The following is a 19,649-nucleotide window of genomic DNA, read 5'->3' as shown; positions in this document are numbered from 1 at the left end:
TGAAAATTACATAGCAGCAGATCCATACAACAGGAAAATAATATAGATTTTTTTCACTTTTTAGGTGTGTGTGAATGCATGAGCACGTGTGTGTGTGTAGAAGATTAGAAGATTAGTGTTTGTGGTAGAGACTAAAACATAATACGGTGAAATACAAGGAACTTGAAGAGAAAGGAACAACAAAAATATGTAAAGATATTACTTTCAGCTGGGGAATGTTGTGGGGGAGGGGTAGAAGTATGTGTATGTGGCTATGTGGCATACTAAGACACAATACGGGGTAACATAAGAATGTGATAAAAAAGTAAAACTGGGACTGGATAAGGAACTTATTTCAAGTAACTTTGACCTTTCAGGTCTCTAAACCAAAAGCTGTTTTCTCTCTGTTAAAGGCAGCAGTTAAAGTTTTTTTTTATAATTTATTTTTTCTCTTTTATGACATACATCATACAAACACATTACACTTGTTTTTGTACAATTCTGCAGACCTATTAAATAATAATAAAACAAAATTAATATCTTTGAGATACATAAAACAATTGCAATTGCAATTATTTCCTCTTCACCTTTGTTTATAAAATTGTTTTGTATGTCAAAAAAGATAAATAAATGTATCCACTTTGCGTGATAAGACGCTTAAATTGAGAAGAAAGTTAACACTGTATAAGATAAAAGTAGAGAAAAAAAAACATAGAGTATACCCATGTGCGCTCTTGATTACCTTTAAAATAAGACTATTTCAATTTTTTTTTTCCGTGTGTCTCAGTGATGTACGTGGTAAGGATGCATATTAAAGATTTAAGAAAGACTATTTCTTTAAATGATAATCAATTTTGTTTTGCACGATTGCTATTTCTTTTTCTAGACAAATTCTGATATTTAAATAGGATAAAAACTGGTTGAATATGGGAACCTTTTTGTCTATTTTTCATTTGAAAAATAAAATATTTCATCAAAAAATCATGCAGTTAAAGTTACTGTCTAATGGACATAAAACATTAACCAACACTAGTACAATATCTTTCCCAAGTGGCTTTGACTTTTATGAATCCTGACCCAAGTCTTTTCAGTTTTGATGTCACTGTCACCTTTGACCCACAAACCAATAGTGGTTATCCATTTTCCAGTTTTTCCTTATTTTCAGCCTCAATGCCACTGTGACCTTGACCTACTTACCCCAACAAACACAACAAGTTATCTATATATTTTCCAGTTAATAACCAGAAACCCTTTAAAGTCTTGATGTCAACAGACACCGTAAACAATTGACTCACCACAGACAATCATCCTATCAAGTTTGACCAGTGTTCTGTAGTTACTGATCAGGCAGAACAATATACCTGGTCTACTAGCTACACATACCTGTACAATTCTATACACATACCTTGAGTCATATCATGATCTATCTGGAGGAATCCGCCCTTCAGGGCTTCTGCTATACGGTTTTGTGCTGCAAATAAAAATTGTATGAAATCCACAGGGTACAAAAAATAGGCTTTTTTATGCAAATCAAATGTTTTTCTGCAAATAAAGTTGACTAAAATTGTACAAATCCCAGATACATGTACTAACATTGAAAGAGACAAAGAGCAAATATGATGTTACTATCATTTGTGCACCAAATATTCAAATAAAGCTTGTCCATTCTGGAAAAATCAGTGACTAAATAATGGTAAGGGTTAATTTTGTTTTCAGTAAAAACATAATCACATCGCTTCTCACTTAAGCATGTGCTAACACAATTTTCTCAAATATGAAAAATATCAAGATGCAAACTGTGACAAGAAGGTACAGAAACTCAATTTTACCTGGATTGCGGCCAAGAGCATGGGAAAAACGATCTATTTCTTTGGGAGCATGCTCTGATCTACCAAGATCTATGTGTCCAGCCTAGGACTATGTGTGATCTAGGTTAAATACTTTACACAAGCAAGTTCAGCCTGGCATTAAGTAGTACTTACCATAAGCTGGTTGCATAATAATTTTCTTGTGCAGATTACTGCTAGCATACTGTGCCACTTTTGCTCCTGCAAATTAAAAATATACACTTTTGTTCGTGAATAAAATCACAAGTGAACAAAACAGCCAAACTGTCACAATATAAACACTTAACAGCAAAATTAATCTTGAATTTTAGAATACTACTACCAGTCTTATTATTAAACAAACACGTGTCAATTTTCGCAGTATTGACTTATTCAAGGACACTACCTCTGGAGATACTTATCCAAATCATCTGGTTAGCAAACATGACCTAACTTTTATAGAATACACATTCTGTGATCAGAGAAAAGCTCTTGTGACTGAGGTGACACTGTCAACTTTTGCAAATTTGATAAATACTAGGGCCATAACTCTGGTGATACTAATCTAATATGGCTGCTTATCAAATGTGACCTAGATTTTATACAGATACACATTCTGCACACATTTTGTTTCATTCCATATAAATATACTCTAGTCATTGAGCAGACACTGTCAATTTTCGCAATTCTGAGTAATTCAAGGGCAATAGCTCTAGAGTTACTGGGACTATCCAGCTGGTTATCGAACTTGCCGAGATATCATGCCAATAGTTTGGTGAACATTGGATTAAACTGCTCTGGCAGTTGAGCTGGCACTGTGTTGTGTACTTCAACGTCTGTAACTCAAGAGCAACTGTGACTATCTTGCTGTCAATCTTAACCAAGACATTATGTCCCTAAACATTCTAACCAAGTTTAGTGAACATAATAACTGCCTATATAATATTATGCCTGTTAACATTAAGTTATTGAGCCGACACTGTCAATTTTTACAAATGTAAAATTAATTCAAGGGTCATAACTTCAAAGCCACTTGGTCATTCTGACTGGTTATGGAACTTCGCTGAGATATTATGCTTATGAATATGTGAACATTGGATAAAAACTTCTCAAGTTAGAGTGTAGGCAACTTCTATGTATGCTGCCTGTCTGCTTCAGTTGTTCACATAATATGTCCCCTGTCAAAGGTGCAAAAAAAGCTACTATTTTAAAACTAAATACATTACTGCTAAACAGCTGTTCTGTTCTGGGCCCATATTAATAATTGTATAAGTCTAAAACTTAGACTTAAAGAATGGCAAATATTCAATTTGCTGGAACATTACTTATCGCATATTTATACAGCTGATATTGTGCATAAGCCATTATAAGTTGCAAAATGAAAATCCTGAAAAAATTTCTTATTACAATCCATGTATATCTGAAAATGCCAGAGCAAAATGAAAATGTAGCATTTGAAAGTTTAAACGTTAATAATTACAGGCACTGTTCTCGACCATTCAACAAGGATACTGCAAAACTGGCCATGAGCTCAAAATAAAAGGCAGTATTTAACACAACAAAAAACAAAATAAATCTTGGCAATCAGGCATTTTGATAGCCTTGACGCATTATAAGTGAAACAATTTAAAGGTCCAATGCTTAATAATTTAATAGAGCAGCTGCCCTCTTCTCCACTGAAAAGCTTTCTTCCTATATTTTACTTTTCTTCAAAAATCAAATTAATTATCCTTATTAACATCCAATATTAAACTTTCTGACAAGAGAATATCAGAACTATATTTTCTTTTTTCTGTTACACTAAAATGTAAATACAAGTTGAAATTGGCTTGTTGTATTCATCATGCAGGCCGAGTGCATTTTTTTACCAAGAATATAATAAATCCAAGCAAAACAAGCTGTGCAGGAGCCTGATAGCTAAGAGATCTAAAATGGAAAGTGATTTGCTGTTCGCAACTCTATAATCTGTCCCACACCGTTTACCGCATCAGGATTGCATTAGCTACACCCTCAACAGTCCATAATAGAATTTTTTGTATACCATTTTTCTTGGAGTTTAAAAAAGATGTCTGCAAAAATTGTTTTCATAAATAATTAATTGCAGGACGAGTACAAACTTTCGCATGATGAGTGAAAAATGTAGGCAGCTCGTCCTGCAGGACAATTTGCTTTCAAAGAATTTGTTTAGCCCTAACTAATAAGAAGTACTACTGAAAGTGCAAATACAAGAGAAAACCCTTCAAAGCAAATAATATGCCAAGAGAATAATAAACACATATCATGAAAAGGGTATTTTAATGTAATGTAACAGAGCACTTTTCAATCACCTCCATTGTAACAAGTTGCTCATCTGATATTGACTTTTTGACCTTGAATATATGGAAGACACACTGAATCATGAATGGTTACAACTGTGTTAAGTATAAAAACATAAAAAAAGGTTAATTGCTCCCATTTGAACAAATACAAGAAATCCTTACAAGAATGCTATGGATCAAATTCAATAAAGATTCACAGTTAGGTCATTTAAAGATATTTCTACTTTCAGCTGAAGTGTCCCCTTCAAGCAGCCAAGTGTCCATTTGAAGCAATTTAACATTGGACTTTATTAGAATGCTGCGGATGAAGTTTGATGAAGATCCATCAAGCGGTTCATGAGAACAAGTCATTTCAAGGCTTATCTATTTTCAGCTCTAGTAGCCCCTAAATGCGGTCAAGCATCGTTATTTAAATAATTTTGACAGAGAACCTTACAATGATGCTACAGTTCAAGGTGTTCATGAGGAGAAGACTTTGTGTAAAGGGTTTTCTATTTTTAGCTCTGGCAGCACCTAAAAAGAGGCCAAGTGCCCTCATTTGATTAAATTTGTGAGAGGATCCTGCCAGGGTACTACAGACCAAGTTTGGTGTAATTCTGACTAGCAGTTTCAAAAGATATTTATGTAAATTGCTGATGATGGACGACAGACCATCAACCTATACTAACAGCTCTCCCTGAACATTCTGTGCGGCTGAGCAAAAAATGTAGTATCAAACAAGTGAAAAACTGGTTGCTATAAATATGAATTAGGCTTCTATAGTATGGTTTGTTCACTACATCAAATACTAGACTAAGTAATGATCTGTCACCTTTATATCTATTCAGATTTAAAGCATAATCCCGGTAAAGTCACAGAAGAGATTAAGAAATGTGCTGTTATATTTCAAAGACAAATACACAATCATATTTAGCTAGAATAAATACATATGCTTAAAATCAGGCTATGTAAGATATGTGTTATTATTACACTGCACATACATATTAATACATCTGTCCACAGAAAGTCAGAGGAATTCAGATAAGAGCTCTATGCCACATTTGCCAGATCATTTCTACTCTAGGACTAGGAAATATGTTTACTACTTCCCAAACTTAACACTGACGGGAAAGAATTGTGTTTCTTAGGACTGGCTGTCAATTATATATTTAGGCCAATCATTCAGACATTTAAGGCGAAAAAAATATTGTACAAAAGAGATCAACCGTTGCATGCTTTTGAAATAATGGAGAAAATGAACATTTTGCTTGTCATTTTACCAATATCTAACACATAGTTTCACACACTTAATCATTTTTCAATATCATATATTATACATTCTATGGAAAGTTTTCTGACAAAGTCTCTGGTCTGACAATAAATCACAATGAGTGAAATCCCAAACAAAACCCCAGTTTCACATGCTAAATAACAATCCTAAGATGTATACATGAGACACAAACTTTTAGGCAATTTCAGAATATTTTTTACTAAGTCAAGGACCATAACTCTGGAACTTTGAGAGGATCCCAAACAGAACCTAAAACTTCACTGGCTGAATAATACTTCTTTAAGGTTAAATGACACCGGGTCAAGTTCTATTTAAGATACATACAACACAAACATTTATGCATTTTATGCATATTTTTAAGTCAAGGGCCATTACTCTGGTTTTATTGTGTGAAATCCCAAACAAAACCTAGCTGCACAACTTCACATGCTGAATTATATTCCAAATGATTTATATGACTGAAAGTCAAATACTTTTTGAGATATGTGTAATGCAACAGTCCTAGCCTCTTTTTGCATATTTATGACTAAATCAATGGCCATAACTCTGGTCTTACAGAGTGAAATTCCAAACAAAACCCCAGGTGCACAACTACATGCTATGATGCTAGTAGATGACTCTTGTCACATTTTGAGATATGCAAAACACAAATTAGGATGGATGGAGGGACAGACATATTGACAAGGACAAATCAAAGCTTGCTCCCTCCACCCACCTAAAAAAATTTAGGGAGCACAAAATTTAACACTCTGCTCCCTACCTGCATTAAAACTGATAACAAAAAGACACATCTGTAAAATTGGAAAGCAATAACACTTTACATACCAAATTTATAAACAATAACTTAGTTTTATTTGCTTTTAATAATACTTAGACAGGTATTACTTAATGTTCAGCCTAATTTTCTCTGCAGGCAACTAGGTTAGAAAAATAAGTCAAACACTGAGACTTGGTTACTGTTACTTTAAGAACAGGGCAAAACTGAAATAATACAACTATCAGTACTTTGTTAATATTTAATATCTATGACACTCATAACTTTATTGTTTTATTATTCTTTGATGACCTCAGTCCAAAGTTTAAGTGAGTGTTACTGAACAATGGAGGATAAAATTAAAGAGCAAAAGTGTTTTATTACATGTTTTCAGTGAATTATCAAAATATTAGAGTGAAATATATCTGTTATTTTCAGTGAAAAATATCAAATATATTTTTCCCTGGTAAGAAACTATAAAATGGGTTAATTTAGTCAAAACATGAAATAAAAATAAAAGCTGTTTGTTTTACATGCAAGATTAAAATATCTTTCACTCAAGAACACCATATTTTACATTTTCACAACTGCCTATGCCACAAGTGAAAATTTTGCATCTGGTCTTTGTATTACAGAATCTAAACTTTTCTTTATATCTGACAAACTATATCTACACTAGATTTGAAAAACAATCAAGTTAGGTGCCATTTATAGACCTTAGCTGATCTATTTTCATCACATGCTACACTCGGATACTTTTAAATTTAATACTAAATGCCCATTTTACTTCTTACGGTTGTCGTAAAGATGAATTTTCTCTTCAGTTGTATCACTGATATTACTATTTGTTACAACCTATGTACTGGACATTGTAGCAGTATTTCTATTATCTTGGCCTTTCACAGTGTAGGTTTTTCTTGAAATGCTAATTATGGAATAATGAATGACTCCTACTTCAGCTTCATTAATATGTCATGAGATGTTTAGGTAATCCTATTGGCTGACCTTACATCAAATGCTTCAAGCTTATTTATAAAACAGAAGGACAAATAACTAATATTTTGTTACACTAATACTTCAAAGCTAAGCAAGTCATACAATAGGGTGATAATAAGTACATGTAACATCCTATGTAAATATTGAAACAAGTTTTATTGCTAGTGTTGTATAAATTTTACACTTGTAAGCAATAAATATTCGCAGGTCAGTTATAACACTTGAGTATTCATTACATAGCTCTGATTTAAGCAATAACGAAGTTTTAGGGTGCATTGGCATTTCTGAACTTTTAACTGAATTACCGGTACTGTTATTGTGAAAGTCATTGCTAAAAATATTTTGCAGGGATATAAAGATGGAGAGTTCATATTTCTTTTTGTTGGGTTTAATGTCACACCAAATACAATTATTATGTCACATGGCAACTTTCCAGATTGTGGTGGTGGAGGGACAGAATTCTACATCCCAAGTAAGGTTTTGGACCAACAATGATGAGGGTGATTTGAAGTCAATGACCTTAACCACTTGACCGTGGAGACCTTTCTGAATTGGTTGCTTATCAGAAAAAGTTACAGGCTGTATAAGTCATTTAAATTTCCTTACAGTGTCTACAGTTAGACTTGGGAATCAGTATGTAACAGTGCACAATTTAATTATGTATAATATATTAGCTTTTTCTTATAGCCTTTATTCAGCTTAAGTCATAAAAATCAGTTCACATTCAGCAAAAGTTTTGGGCTTAAAATAAATAAATTTGCATCACAATCTGATCTATTTCTTAAGAACAAATTTTGGTGAAATTTCGATTTGATATAACACAAATTACTACAAACAGATATGCAGAATTTTATCCTTATAAATGTATGCATTGTCCACAAAGGTAAGCAACTAATAGTTGAAAAGTTCAAGCCTTAAATTTAGACTGGGAACATTTGAGGAACATGGGCCAGAACGTGAGAGAAATATTCTGACAAACTGACAGATTTGGTTACTTCATACATACCACGTGTGTTTTTCACATCTTTAGGATTTGTCTGTTGGTCCTCTAAACATAATTATATAATCGCATATAACTTTTCTCACACAGGCAAGACTTTCATTTAATTACAAAAATATAAATTTTATTAATAAGTTTTCAGGTATTCAGGGTAAAAAGAAAAGAAAATCATACTTTATTACATGTTCTGGAAGCTTCTCTTTCACAGATGGAATGAAAATCTTGAATACATTTTGTATATTCTCGTTTGCAATGAGTTAAAATGTACATGACATGGAGATGAAACATGCCAAAACCATTTGTAAAAACTTGTGTATTTTTTACTTTTTTCAACCTTTCAAAAGTTTTTCAGACCTTACTTTCCAGGAACACTCCGCAAAAAATAACGTATCAAAGTATCTGTATCACAGACAGCTTTTACAACATACAATTTTTAACAAATACTGACAGTACTCTATGTTTTACTGGAAAAAATGATGAGGTTCACACTTTAGACTATTTTCAAGTACATTCCAGTTCTAAACATGATAGACATAAATTAAGACAAATGGAATGCTTACATCTAGGTAATATCCAGACTATAATGTCTAGGCTATATTTCATGAATAAATCATTCTAAAAATGGGAAAATATCCTCTAGAAATATATTACTTGAATAAATTTTCTGAATTTCTGACAAAATGTGGCATAGGACTTCTTGGCATAAACTTGATTTATTAATAAAGTATTTAATTTGGTTTGTTTCACATTAATCAGAACCAAACAACTTGACAACAAACAAATACCTGATAATCAGGTAAAGCATGCTCAAAGTATACTCATAATGCAAGCAAACACTGGATCCTTGTCCATTTCCACTAAGCATTAAAATCTTGTCTTTAAACAGATTTTTACAAATGCACATGTATAAGACAACTTATTCTTGAAAACTTTATCTACAGTAATTCAGTAAGATAACCTACAATTTCTTCAAAAGCTGGACCAGGCGAGCTGCTAAAAAGAATGTCTTCAGCAATTACATTTATAATATACTACCATTCCAATTTTGTTGTTTTTATTTCTATTGAAAAATGCATGCTTACCTCCATGTCCATCAAACACAGCAAAGAACATGGCATCTTTGTCCCCAGGTAGTGACAACAACTGACAGTGAGCATCCTCCATATCTTACACAATGTTAAGGCTATAAAAACTTTATGAGCATTTCACTCTGTGAATTCTTTTTTTCACCAATACTGAGTATGGTACTAAACTTTTCCGAGAACTGTGTACCATTGGAACCAACTTCCCCTCAGTGTCGCCCACCTCCCTACCCCAGAGCAGTTCAGTGCCGCAGTTTGCAGCCTTGAACATGTCTCGCCCTAGTTATCCTGCTAACTCAAGTTTTAACCTTTTATTTCACCAAAGTTATTTTTTTTAGTTTCTTCCACTCTAAATTTTTATCACTATATTCTTTCTCTTTATGATTTTGACGCGCAAAACGTCTACGTCCCCGCAAGGGGTTCGACGGTTATGGAAGATAGATAGTGTTTTTTCCAAATATAATTCAGTTCTCTATATGTTCAATTCTGACAATGAGTAAAATTAATTACTTAGTTGAAACTTACATGTGGCTGGCTCACAGAAAAACTGCAAACACACAATTTCATTATTATTATTTCAATAGGAAAACTTTGGTCTAAATCTTAAAAGGTTAAAATGTAAATAAGTACTAGTCTCAGCTCCAAATGTTGAAAGACTTAACCAGGGTTCGAATTCAACTTTTTTTCACACTAGCATTTTTTTGTTAGTGCCATTTTTTCCACTAGCAAAATGGTGGGTTCCACTAGCAATATTTAAAGGCTGTTTTACGTGCTAAATTTATTAAGTTGTTTTGTTGGTTATGTTTCATATAAAAGTTTAATTCTCAGCTCTGTTTCCCACTTTTTCAAGGTTCAAACACGACTTCCTGGTTTTGGAAGTATGAACCAAAGTACTCAATGATTCTTTGGACTTTTGGCTGGACTCGGAAGTTTTAAGTTCTTTCAGCTCACTGCCGTGCTAGCATTTTAGGTCTCCGCAGGCCTTTTTCGCCCAAAAAATTCCTCTCCATTTTCGCAGAACTTTGCAAATCAACGACCAAAACGATAACAAATATCGTCTAGATGCTTACTTAGATATCCGATAATTACATTTGTATAACAGCGACAAGCGCCTACAAGTGGTCACGTGATTATCGGTAAAATAACTACTCAAAAGGAGTTTTCAAAGAGCAAAGGACATTTTGAGCGGTCGTCAATTTTCCAAAGTGATCGCAAAAATATCCGAGTGCCATGGTTACCTACTCGCATTTTTTTATTCTTACTCGAATTTCACGAGTTAGCGACCGTTAAATTCGATCCCTGTGAACTGAAAAACAAAGGCAATGAAAGTAATGTTATACCAAATTTATTTCAGTTTATTAAAGTCAACAAGAGCACCGCCTATGGCCGTATGGGTGCCATCGCTTATCTGCAAGTGCTGGACAATATGTAAGAAAAGAGTTATAGTTCAGATTTTCTAAGTACAAAAAGGGCCATAATTCAGACAAAATGCAGGTTAGAGTTATGGTTCTTGATCTACGTAGTCCCGTAATGATGATAAACAAGTGTGCAAGGTTTCAAAGCTGTAGCTCTTATAGTTTTTAAGAAAAGCTGGACCTAAACAAAAATTTTAACCATGAAACTCAAATTTTCTAAGTACAACAAGAGCTTTCCGTAAGACAGTGGGCTACACTATTCATCGATTTGACAGTAAAATAAATTTAGGTCTCAATAACAGACCTCTACTTTAAAAGGAAGATACACCAAGATATAAAAATACCCTATTACTCAGAGAAGTTAAAGGTCAAGTATGGAAGGGGTACTGACATTCTTTGATGGAATTAAATTATATCAGAAAAAACAGTCCAAGAAACTACATGCACATAAAGTATAAAGACTTTGTTAAACTCAAAATTATATTTCTATTTATTTTTTATTTATCTTATTTGTTTATTTTATTTTTAATTATAGCAGATGATGAAATTAAAGATACATTTTAAGTTTCAAGTCAGTATCTTATATTGTACTAAAGTTATATCCAGAAAGCGAAGATTGCCTAAAAACTTTAAGTATATAAGAGGCATAATTCTGTCAAAAATACAATTAGAGTTATGGGGATTGTAACCACACATGCAGATAATGATTATAAAGAAATATTTTTACTTTCAAGTCATTATCTTTTAAAGTACCAAAGAAATGTCTATAAACGAAGCTTTCGAAAAATTTAACATGAAAATAATGGAAGACTTTGGTCAGTTATCTCCCTTTCATACTAGGTCCTTTCATTTGGATTACTCTGCTGTTATCGCTATGTTATTTGTAACAATATGATGTAAATGAAGCTAAGTTATTGATCATTATGACTATTAATTTGATAATGTCTTTAGCTACATATTCTACAAACACCCAAGTGTCTAATTTTGACATTCCAGACATTTAATTTAACTAGTATGCAAGATATCTCACACCTTAGAACTAAGATATCTCATAGACAAATCAGCAATAAAGTCAGAGGATTCCAAATGATGGGACCTACTTCTAATTTTGTTATCTTGGACATAATCCAATAAGGGAGATAATTTGAAACTCACTTAAGTCCCTCATTCCAAGTATAACAACTTGGGTGACCTTGACCTTGGGTTTAATGGGCCCAGCCCCTGCACACACTTTGTTAGTATGCTGGACAAGTTTTATGTCAACTTACAGTAAGATATAAGCAAAAGTAACAAAGATATGACAGAAAAACAAAGGTTGCCGAAAAACTTTAACCTTAAAAATAACCTAAGTATAACACCTTGGTGACCTTGACCTTATGTAAAATGGGCCCAGCCCCTGCGTATACTTTTTTGTATGCTGGACAATGTTTATGTGAAGTTACAGTAAGATATAAGCAACAGTAACAAAGATATTACAGAAAAACAAAGGTTGCCGAAAAACTTTAAACTTAAAAATACCCTATGTATAACACCTTAATGACCTTAACCTTGGGTATAATGGGTCCAGCCCCTGCACATACTTTGTTTGCATGCTGAATAATGTTAATGTGAAGTTATAGTAAGATATAAGCAGTAGTAACAAAGAAAACAAAGGTTGCCGAAAAAACTTTAACCAAGAAAGCTCACACCGACACGGACACCAACGCAGGGCAAATAGAATACCACCCCTATTCTCTGAATAGTGGAGCTAAAAAGGGCCATAATTCTGATAAAATGCATATCAAAGTTATGGGTCTTTGCCTACATTGTCCCCTAACAAGTGTGTAAATTTCAAAGTCGTAGCTTTTATAGTTTTTGAGAAAAGTTGGACCTAAACAAAAGTTTTAACCAAGAAACTGAAATTTTCTAAGTACAAAAATGGCCATAATTCTGACAAAATGCATATCAGATAATCAGAGTTATGATTCTTGGCCTACATAGTCCCTTAATGATGACAAACAAGTATGCAAAGTTTCAAAGCTGTATATCTTACAGTGTTTGAGAAATGGTGGACCTAAACAAAAATTTTAACCAATGCCGACATTAACGCCGATGCCCAAGTGATGTGGTATCAACAAGTTCAAGGATACTTATTCTCCATCCCTGCATGCAGGAGACACCCACTTTCACTGCACTGTTCTGGCAGCTTGATGTCTCCTTTGTGGTAACTGGTTCTGACAATGTTTGACCCATTCCTCATTTGTGGCTGGAATAATCACTCAACCAGTCACCGATAAACTGTCACAAGGATATTGCAGTGTTATAAACGTTTCGCCACTAGTGAAAACACATGGTGATGACAAAGTAGTATCCTTTCCTGCAACAAAAAAGTAACTGTTGTGGTATCTTCTGAACATTGCAAGACTATAATCAAGGTAAGGTAATAAATGGAAAGGAGTGTCTAGACGTCCAGTTAATGTACTCCTAGCACAGCAGTAATGATTACTCAAATATTCGGATACTGGCAACCTTGTGGATGCAAACTGTGTCCTCAACGCTAACATACTTCTTGTATTACACTCAATGTTCATTAAAGTAAGGCAGTTATCATTTTTGAGGAAAATACCCTATGTGGGTCCTACAAATTGTCAAAGAATGACTACTTTTTCAATCTGAAATGCACTAGAGTAGTAACTGATTCTAGAATGAACCAAATGATTGCAATGATTACAATACAGTAAAGTTCTACTAGGTTTATCACAAAATACATTTATTATACCACAAAATGCAATAACCAATAAAAAAAAATTGCACCAATAAAAACAACAAGAGCTGTCTGTAAGTTCGACTTTTCTCAGTGCTTTACTCTAAATTAGAGCTTTGCCAGTAAAAGGGGCATAAATCTGTCAAAATTCTAATCAGAGCTATTGGTATTGTTTCTTATGGTGTAGCCTTTGATAGCAAATAACTATTTTAAGTTTCAAGTCAATAGCTTTGATAGTAACAGAGATATTGGATGCTATATAAAACTTTAACCAAAAAATTCTATGTTAAAAAAGGGCATAACTCTGTCAAAATTCAAATCAGAGTTATGGGGATTGTTTCTCCTGGTGTTGACTTTGATAGTACATGTAAATAACTGTTTTAAGTTTCAAGTCAAAAGCTTTGATAGTAACAGAGATATTTGACTTTATCAAAAACTTTACCAAAAAAATTCTAAGTTAAAAAGGGGCATAAACCTGTGAAAATTCAGAGTTATGGGGATTGTTTCTCCTGGTGTAGACTGTGATAGTAAATAACTATTTTAAGTTTCAAGTCAATAGCTCTGATAGTAACAGAGATATCTGACTTTATCAAAAACTTTAACCAATGGTGACGCCGATGCTGGATTAAGTATATGAATTCATCAAGAAATAAAGCCTAAATTGATGCTGGGATATACTGATATGATAATAAGTGCCTGACATTTGTCTTTAATTATCCAGAGAGATTAAGTATATCAATTCATCAAGAAATAAAGCCTAAATTGATGCTGGGATATACTGATATGATAATAAGTGCCTGACATTTGTCTTTAATTATCCAGAGAGATTAAGTATATCAATTCATCAAGAAATAAAGCCTAAATTGATGCTGGGATATACTGATATGATAATAAGTGCCTGACATTTGTCTTTAATTATCCAGAGAGATTAAGTATATCAATTCATCAAGAAATAAAGCCTAAATTGATGCTGGGATATACTGATATGATAATAAGTGCCTGACATTTGTCTTTAATTATCTTGTCTACCCACTTTAGAGTTGAAGGTTAGTGAAATATACATGCATGCCGTTAATCTGTTGTTTCAGTTATTTATCATTTGCCTTCGATCATCATTATATATTTTTTCATCATATTTTTTTCTATGATTTCAAATGTCAATACATAGAGTAAATAAACTGCATTAGGTTTTAAGTGGATTTCAGTGAATTTTGCAGCTTCAGTATAAAATAATTGTCAATTTCTCTTTACATGTTTGGATTTTTTCAGCGAGCAATGATAAATGAAAGGTACAAAATGAGAATGGAAGAAACTGCACGCAAGCATAAACATCACCCAATGTCAATTTCCGACTAACACTGGGCGGCGCTGTCAGAGAAACAGCTGTTAAAGAAATTATGTTACAAATCTTAAGAGAATAAAAGCTAAGACAGTAAACTACAGTTAAAATAGAACAGAAGCAATGCAATTACATATTGACCACCGCCAGCCTCTCTTAAAGATACTGAGACTGGGGCTAGATTTGGCATAGGAGTGTGAGGCATGGAGATTAAGTAATTTAGGTTTCTAGTTGGGATAAGATGAGATTGGTCGACTGCAACTGTCTGGGCCCTTATTATGTAAAACATTACTAATGAGTTGTATGACCTTCTGTATTGGAGTGTATACCATTCTAAAGTAATGAGTTGTATGACCTTCTGTATTGGAGTGTATACCATTCTAAAGTAATGAGTTGTATGACCTTCTGTACTGGAGTGTATACCATTCTAAAGTAATGAGTTGTATGACCTTCTGTATTGGAGTGTATACCATTCTAAAGTAATGAGTTGTATGACCTTCTGTATTGGAGTGTATTCTATTCTAAAGTAATGCGTTGTATGACCTTCTGTATTGGAGTGTATACCATTCTAAAGTAATGAGTTGTATGACCTTCTCAGATGATGAAAGTACTAACTTGCTCTATCCGTACCCGACTTACTGAGATGTGAGAATAAGATGGGTCTTTAACAATATTTTGTTAATAACAGAAATCTAAAAACACAAAGATAAACATTTAATTCTCTTTAATCATAATACAGAAGTACAAGTTGAAGTTAATACAACATCTTATTAAAGAAACATTTTTACACAAGTATCTCTTAGTTTACAACTTAAAAGTCTTAAAATGGTAAATTTCTGTCAGTATTGAGATCAACTTGAGTACTTATACTTTCTATACCGGTTATCACAAATAATTTGTATTAAATGTTCACAAAATGTATTTAAATTGCAAGTCACTGTCAATCTTCACAGGTGGCAGTATCATTGATTGGTCACCCCTTCCCCACCCTAAGACCCCTGATACCACCCTGAAAAAAATTCTGACATTCTCAGGTGTTCTCCCCACCCTACAAGACCCCTGATACAATCATGAAAAAAAAATTCAACTATCAAAACAGTAGTTTGATAGTTGAAAAAAAAATTTCAGGGTTGTATCAGGGGTCTTGTAGGGTGGGGATATTAAGGAACACCTGAGAATGTCAGAATTTTTTTCAGGGTGGTATCAGGGGTCTTAGGGTGGGGAAGGGGTGACCAATCTGATTGGTGATTGGCAATCAATGATACTGCCACCTGTGTCAATATTGAGATCAACTTGAGTACTTGTACATTCTATAAACATTCTATAATCTCTAGTTATCTAAATGTTCACATAATCATGAAATGGTATTTACCAAAGAAATCGGCATTATACAAAAGACTCGTGTAGTAAATTGACAGTTTTTATGTTTTACGTTTTTTTCGCACATGCTGACAGACATGTTACTAATGACTCATTTTACGCTGGTTCCAAGCCTTTGAACTGTCGAGGCACCTATCATAATCAGTCGTCGGTAATGTACGAGAGGAGAGATTTTGACTGGTACATCGGTCATAATTAACTATCGTTAAATCGGTCTACTTTGATTAGTCGAGCGGAGACCAGTCCATGACAGTTTGCATATTTGATATTCGTAGGCGGAGACTGCTTCTGCGGCCACCGCTGAAATTATCGATAAATGGGCGGGGTTAAACTAATAGCACGGTTTACGACCCGTAAATCAGTACACATGGAAAGTTGTTTATTGCAAGTTACAACCGAGTAAACGACCGGATGTTGATGACTTTGTTGGGGAGTTTGTAAAATATACAATAACCGGGCTACTGATGCTTCAAATTTATGGTTGCCCGGCGGGCTTCCGCCGGTATTTTTTTGGTAACCTGACGAAAATTTCTGGTAGCCTGCGGGCTCCGTACAATTGATTTGTCGGACACAGTTCTGTATTGGAGTGTATTCCATTCTAAAGTAATGAGTTGTATGACCTTCTGTATTGGAGTGTATTCTATTCTAAACTAAAAGTAATGAGTTGTATGACCTTTTGTATTGGAGTGTATTCTATTCTAAAGTAATGAGTTGTATGACCTTCTGTATTGGAGTGTATTCTATTCTAAACTAAAAGTAATGAGTTGTATGACCTTTTGTATTGGAGTGTATTCTATTCTAAAAATTGAAGCTGGACTAGTTGGACTAGGCGTCTGGTTACCAGATGGCTAGACACTTAATTTTTTCTCAAAATGGCATTATGTATTGTCAAAACAGATTTCAAAGTAGCTTTGGTGTTTGCAAATTTAACAATTACAGGGTTTTCCTTGACGCACAATTTTGCGCGTTTTAGCACACTGATTTTCAAAAATGACCCTCAAAATAATTCTGAACGCGTCATTGATGTCGCAACTTAATTACCTGTCAAAATAACGGCGTCACGAATTTTCATACTCAATATTGTAAAGTAAGTACCGATTTGCGCGTAGGTACGAAGTAGTAAGGTAGACTGTGTTCTTGATTCAATTATCGGATAAACTTCTACGTCTCTTTATACAGTAAACCATTCAACAAAAATGGCTCACTAACAAAAGATAATGTGTTTTCTGTCTTCTGCATGTGAGGAAAGCCCTGTCACTGCCTCATCCTTAAACAACGAAATGGAATCTACAAACATTAAATGGCAAGATGTAATTCCGGCCTTGTATGATCACACGTATTGGGCTGCGAAAATTTTCTCAAAACTACTCTTACTCGGCAGTCACGCAGATGCACCCAAATGATTGAAACAGTTGTCGGATTTTAAGAAATATGTGGGAAAAAAAAGCTGAAATTATAAAAGACAAGTTGAATAATAGTATTGACAAAAACTCAGCATCATGTAACACAATTACAGAGTTTTCTCTTGGATTTTATATTTCATGATCTGTTCAATTTTTTAAACACGTTACAAAAATGACCCCTTGAAATTGAAAATGACCCCCAAAGTCAAACATGAAGGGATCATTATCACCCCCTATCAAAATTTCCAAGGGAAAACCCTGCAATTAGTGTATCATTTCAACTTTTATTCATTATTTTTCTGTCTTCTGCACGTGAGGAAAGCCCTGTCACTGCCTCGTCCTCAAACGAAACAGAATCTACAAACATTAAACGGCAAGATGAAATGCCGGCCTTGTATTATCACACGTATTGGGCTGCGAAAATTTTCTCAAAACTACTCTTACTCGGCAGTCAGGCAAATGCACCCAAATGATTGAAACAGTAGTCCGATTTTAAGAAATATGTGGGAAAAAAAGCTGAAATTATAAAAGACAAGTTGAATAATAGTAGTGACAAAAAACTCGGCGTCATGTAACACAATTACAGTGTTTTCTCTTGGATTTTTTATTTCATGATCTGTTCAATTTTTTAAACTCATTACAAAAACGACCCCTTGAAATTGAAAATGACCCCAAAGTCGAACATGAAGGGGTCATTATGACCCCCTATCAAAATTCCAAGGGAAAACCCTGCAATTAGTGTATTATTTCAACTTTTATTCATTATTTTTCTCTGTCTGTCAAAGGATTTTTATTTTTCAAAGGAAATTCTATTCGCAGGCACCAAACAGAAAGTGACAATCTTTCCCTAGTATAATTTCAGAAAAATAACTTAATTTCAATAAAAAGGCTGATAGAATGGACTTCGAGTTTTTCACCTTTTCCTTCCTAAAATATTCTATGGAACTCCAAGACTGATTTAGTGTTCACAAAATACAGTTAGAAAATGTTTCGATGGTTACAGGAAGTAGGGGGCGCCTCACTCAACATCATAAGGAATATATATCGTGAAATTTACTAAACTACCTTTAGGTAGCAGATTGTGCCAATTTCTGGACTTTTCCCAAGACGGTCAGAGACCGCCTTCCTTAGGTTCAACAGAAATCAAGTAAACACCGAGATTTGAAAGAAATAAAGCATATGTTTTCGTAAGATCCATTAACTGTAGTCTATATATAGCAGTCATACTAAACACTGCTAAGACATGCAAAGGCACACAAAGACATGCAAAGACAGACACAAAGATATATAAATAAAGTAATGAAATCTGAATCTGAATCTGAGCTGATACGTCGAAGTAACCAATACTGGCTTTTATTCAACGGGGAGGTGTGCGCGAAAATTAGACTGATCATGTTAGTTCACGTTTGAAGCTTTCAATGGTCTTTTGGTTCACAATACTGTCACTGAGTTTATTCTAATCAATCACTGTTCTAGGAAAGAAAGAGTTTTTGAAATTGTCACTTTTTGCCTGGATTATTTGGAAGCACCTTGTTTTATTGCAATCATGTTTTTATGTATATAGAATAGAGAGAAGTGGAAACTTCACAGGTCGCTCAACACGGCAAAAACGAAAATGTTGCAGGCTCGGTTTGATTGAGCCTGTTCATGGACGGTAGTGGAAAGTCCTCGTATTGCTTAGCTCTAATTGTTCGTTTAGGTCTAAGGGGTTTAAAATAGTGTTCAATATTGATAGCTGGTACGTGCCCTTCCAACACCTTGTATAAGAACGTCAGCCACAAGTTGCATCGTCTCTCATGTAGTGGGGCCAGTTCCAGGTCTTTCAGCATAGCGGACACGCATCCATCTTGTCTGGATCTGTCCTTTTTGATGAAGCGTGCGGATGATCGCTGTATGTGCTCTAGCTTGTCGATTTCGCCTTGATGGTAGGAGTCCCAAATTACACACCCATATTCCAGTTTGGAGTGAATCAGGCCTAGGTAGGCATTCCTCCGGCAGCTAGAAGGACAGTGCCTAAGGTTTCTTCTCATGAATCCGAGGGTAGAGTAGGCGCGTTTGGTGATTTTGGATATGTGAGTGTTTTTGGTACTGTTTAGTTTCTCAGCCTGTACATTTCGGCCCGGGTGGTTCCAGTACTTCCGCTT

The 19,649-nt window shown here is 34.2% G+C and overlaps 1 protein-coding gene across 2 annotated transcripts in view; it reads right to left on the bottom strand.

The window, feature by feature from the left end:
• The window catches only part of LOC128556884 (probable protein phosphatase 2C T23F11.1), a 42,216-nt gene extending 23,682 nt beyond the window's left edge, over positions 1-18,534 (bottom strand). Inside the window, exons 1-6 of one of the 2 annotated variants that reach the window (XM_053542759.1) lie at positions 18,423-18,534; positions 12,770-12,996; positions 9,226-9,309; positions 8,150-8,191; positions 1,962-2,027; positions 1,385-1,450 (exon numbers count right to left, since the gene is read on the bottom strand). In XM_053542759.1, coding sequence (XP_053398734.1) covers positions 1,385-1,450; positions 1,962-2,027; positions 8,150-8,191; positions 9,226-9,309; positions 12,770-12,872 — 361 coding nt within the window. In that variant the 5' untranslated portion in view covers positions 12,873-12,996; positions 18,423-18,534. The remainder of the gene's footprint in view (positions 1-1,384; positions 1,451-1,961; positions 2,028-8,149; positions 8,192-9,225; positions 9,310-12,769; positions 12,997-18,422) is intronic. The other variant, XM_053542760.1, reaches the window with a different exon arrangement.
• Positions 18,535-19,649: the final 1,115 nt, after the last annotated feature.

The sequence above is a fragment of the Mercenaria mercenaria genome, chromosome 5, assembly GCF_021730395.1.
Source record: "Mercenaria mercenaria strain notata chromosome 5, MADL_Memer_1, whole genome shotgun sequence".
In the NCBI taxonomy this organism is placed as follows: Eukaryota; Metazoa; Mollusca; class Bivalvia; order Venerida; family Veneridae; genus Mercenaria; species Mercenaria mercenaria.
Note: the sequence above shows the minus strand (reverse complement) of the source record. Positions and strands in the feature narration are given on the sequence as shown.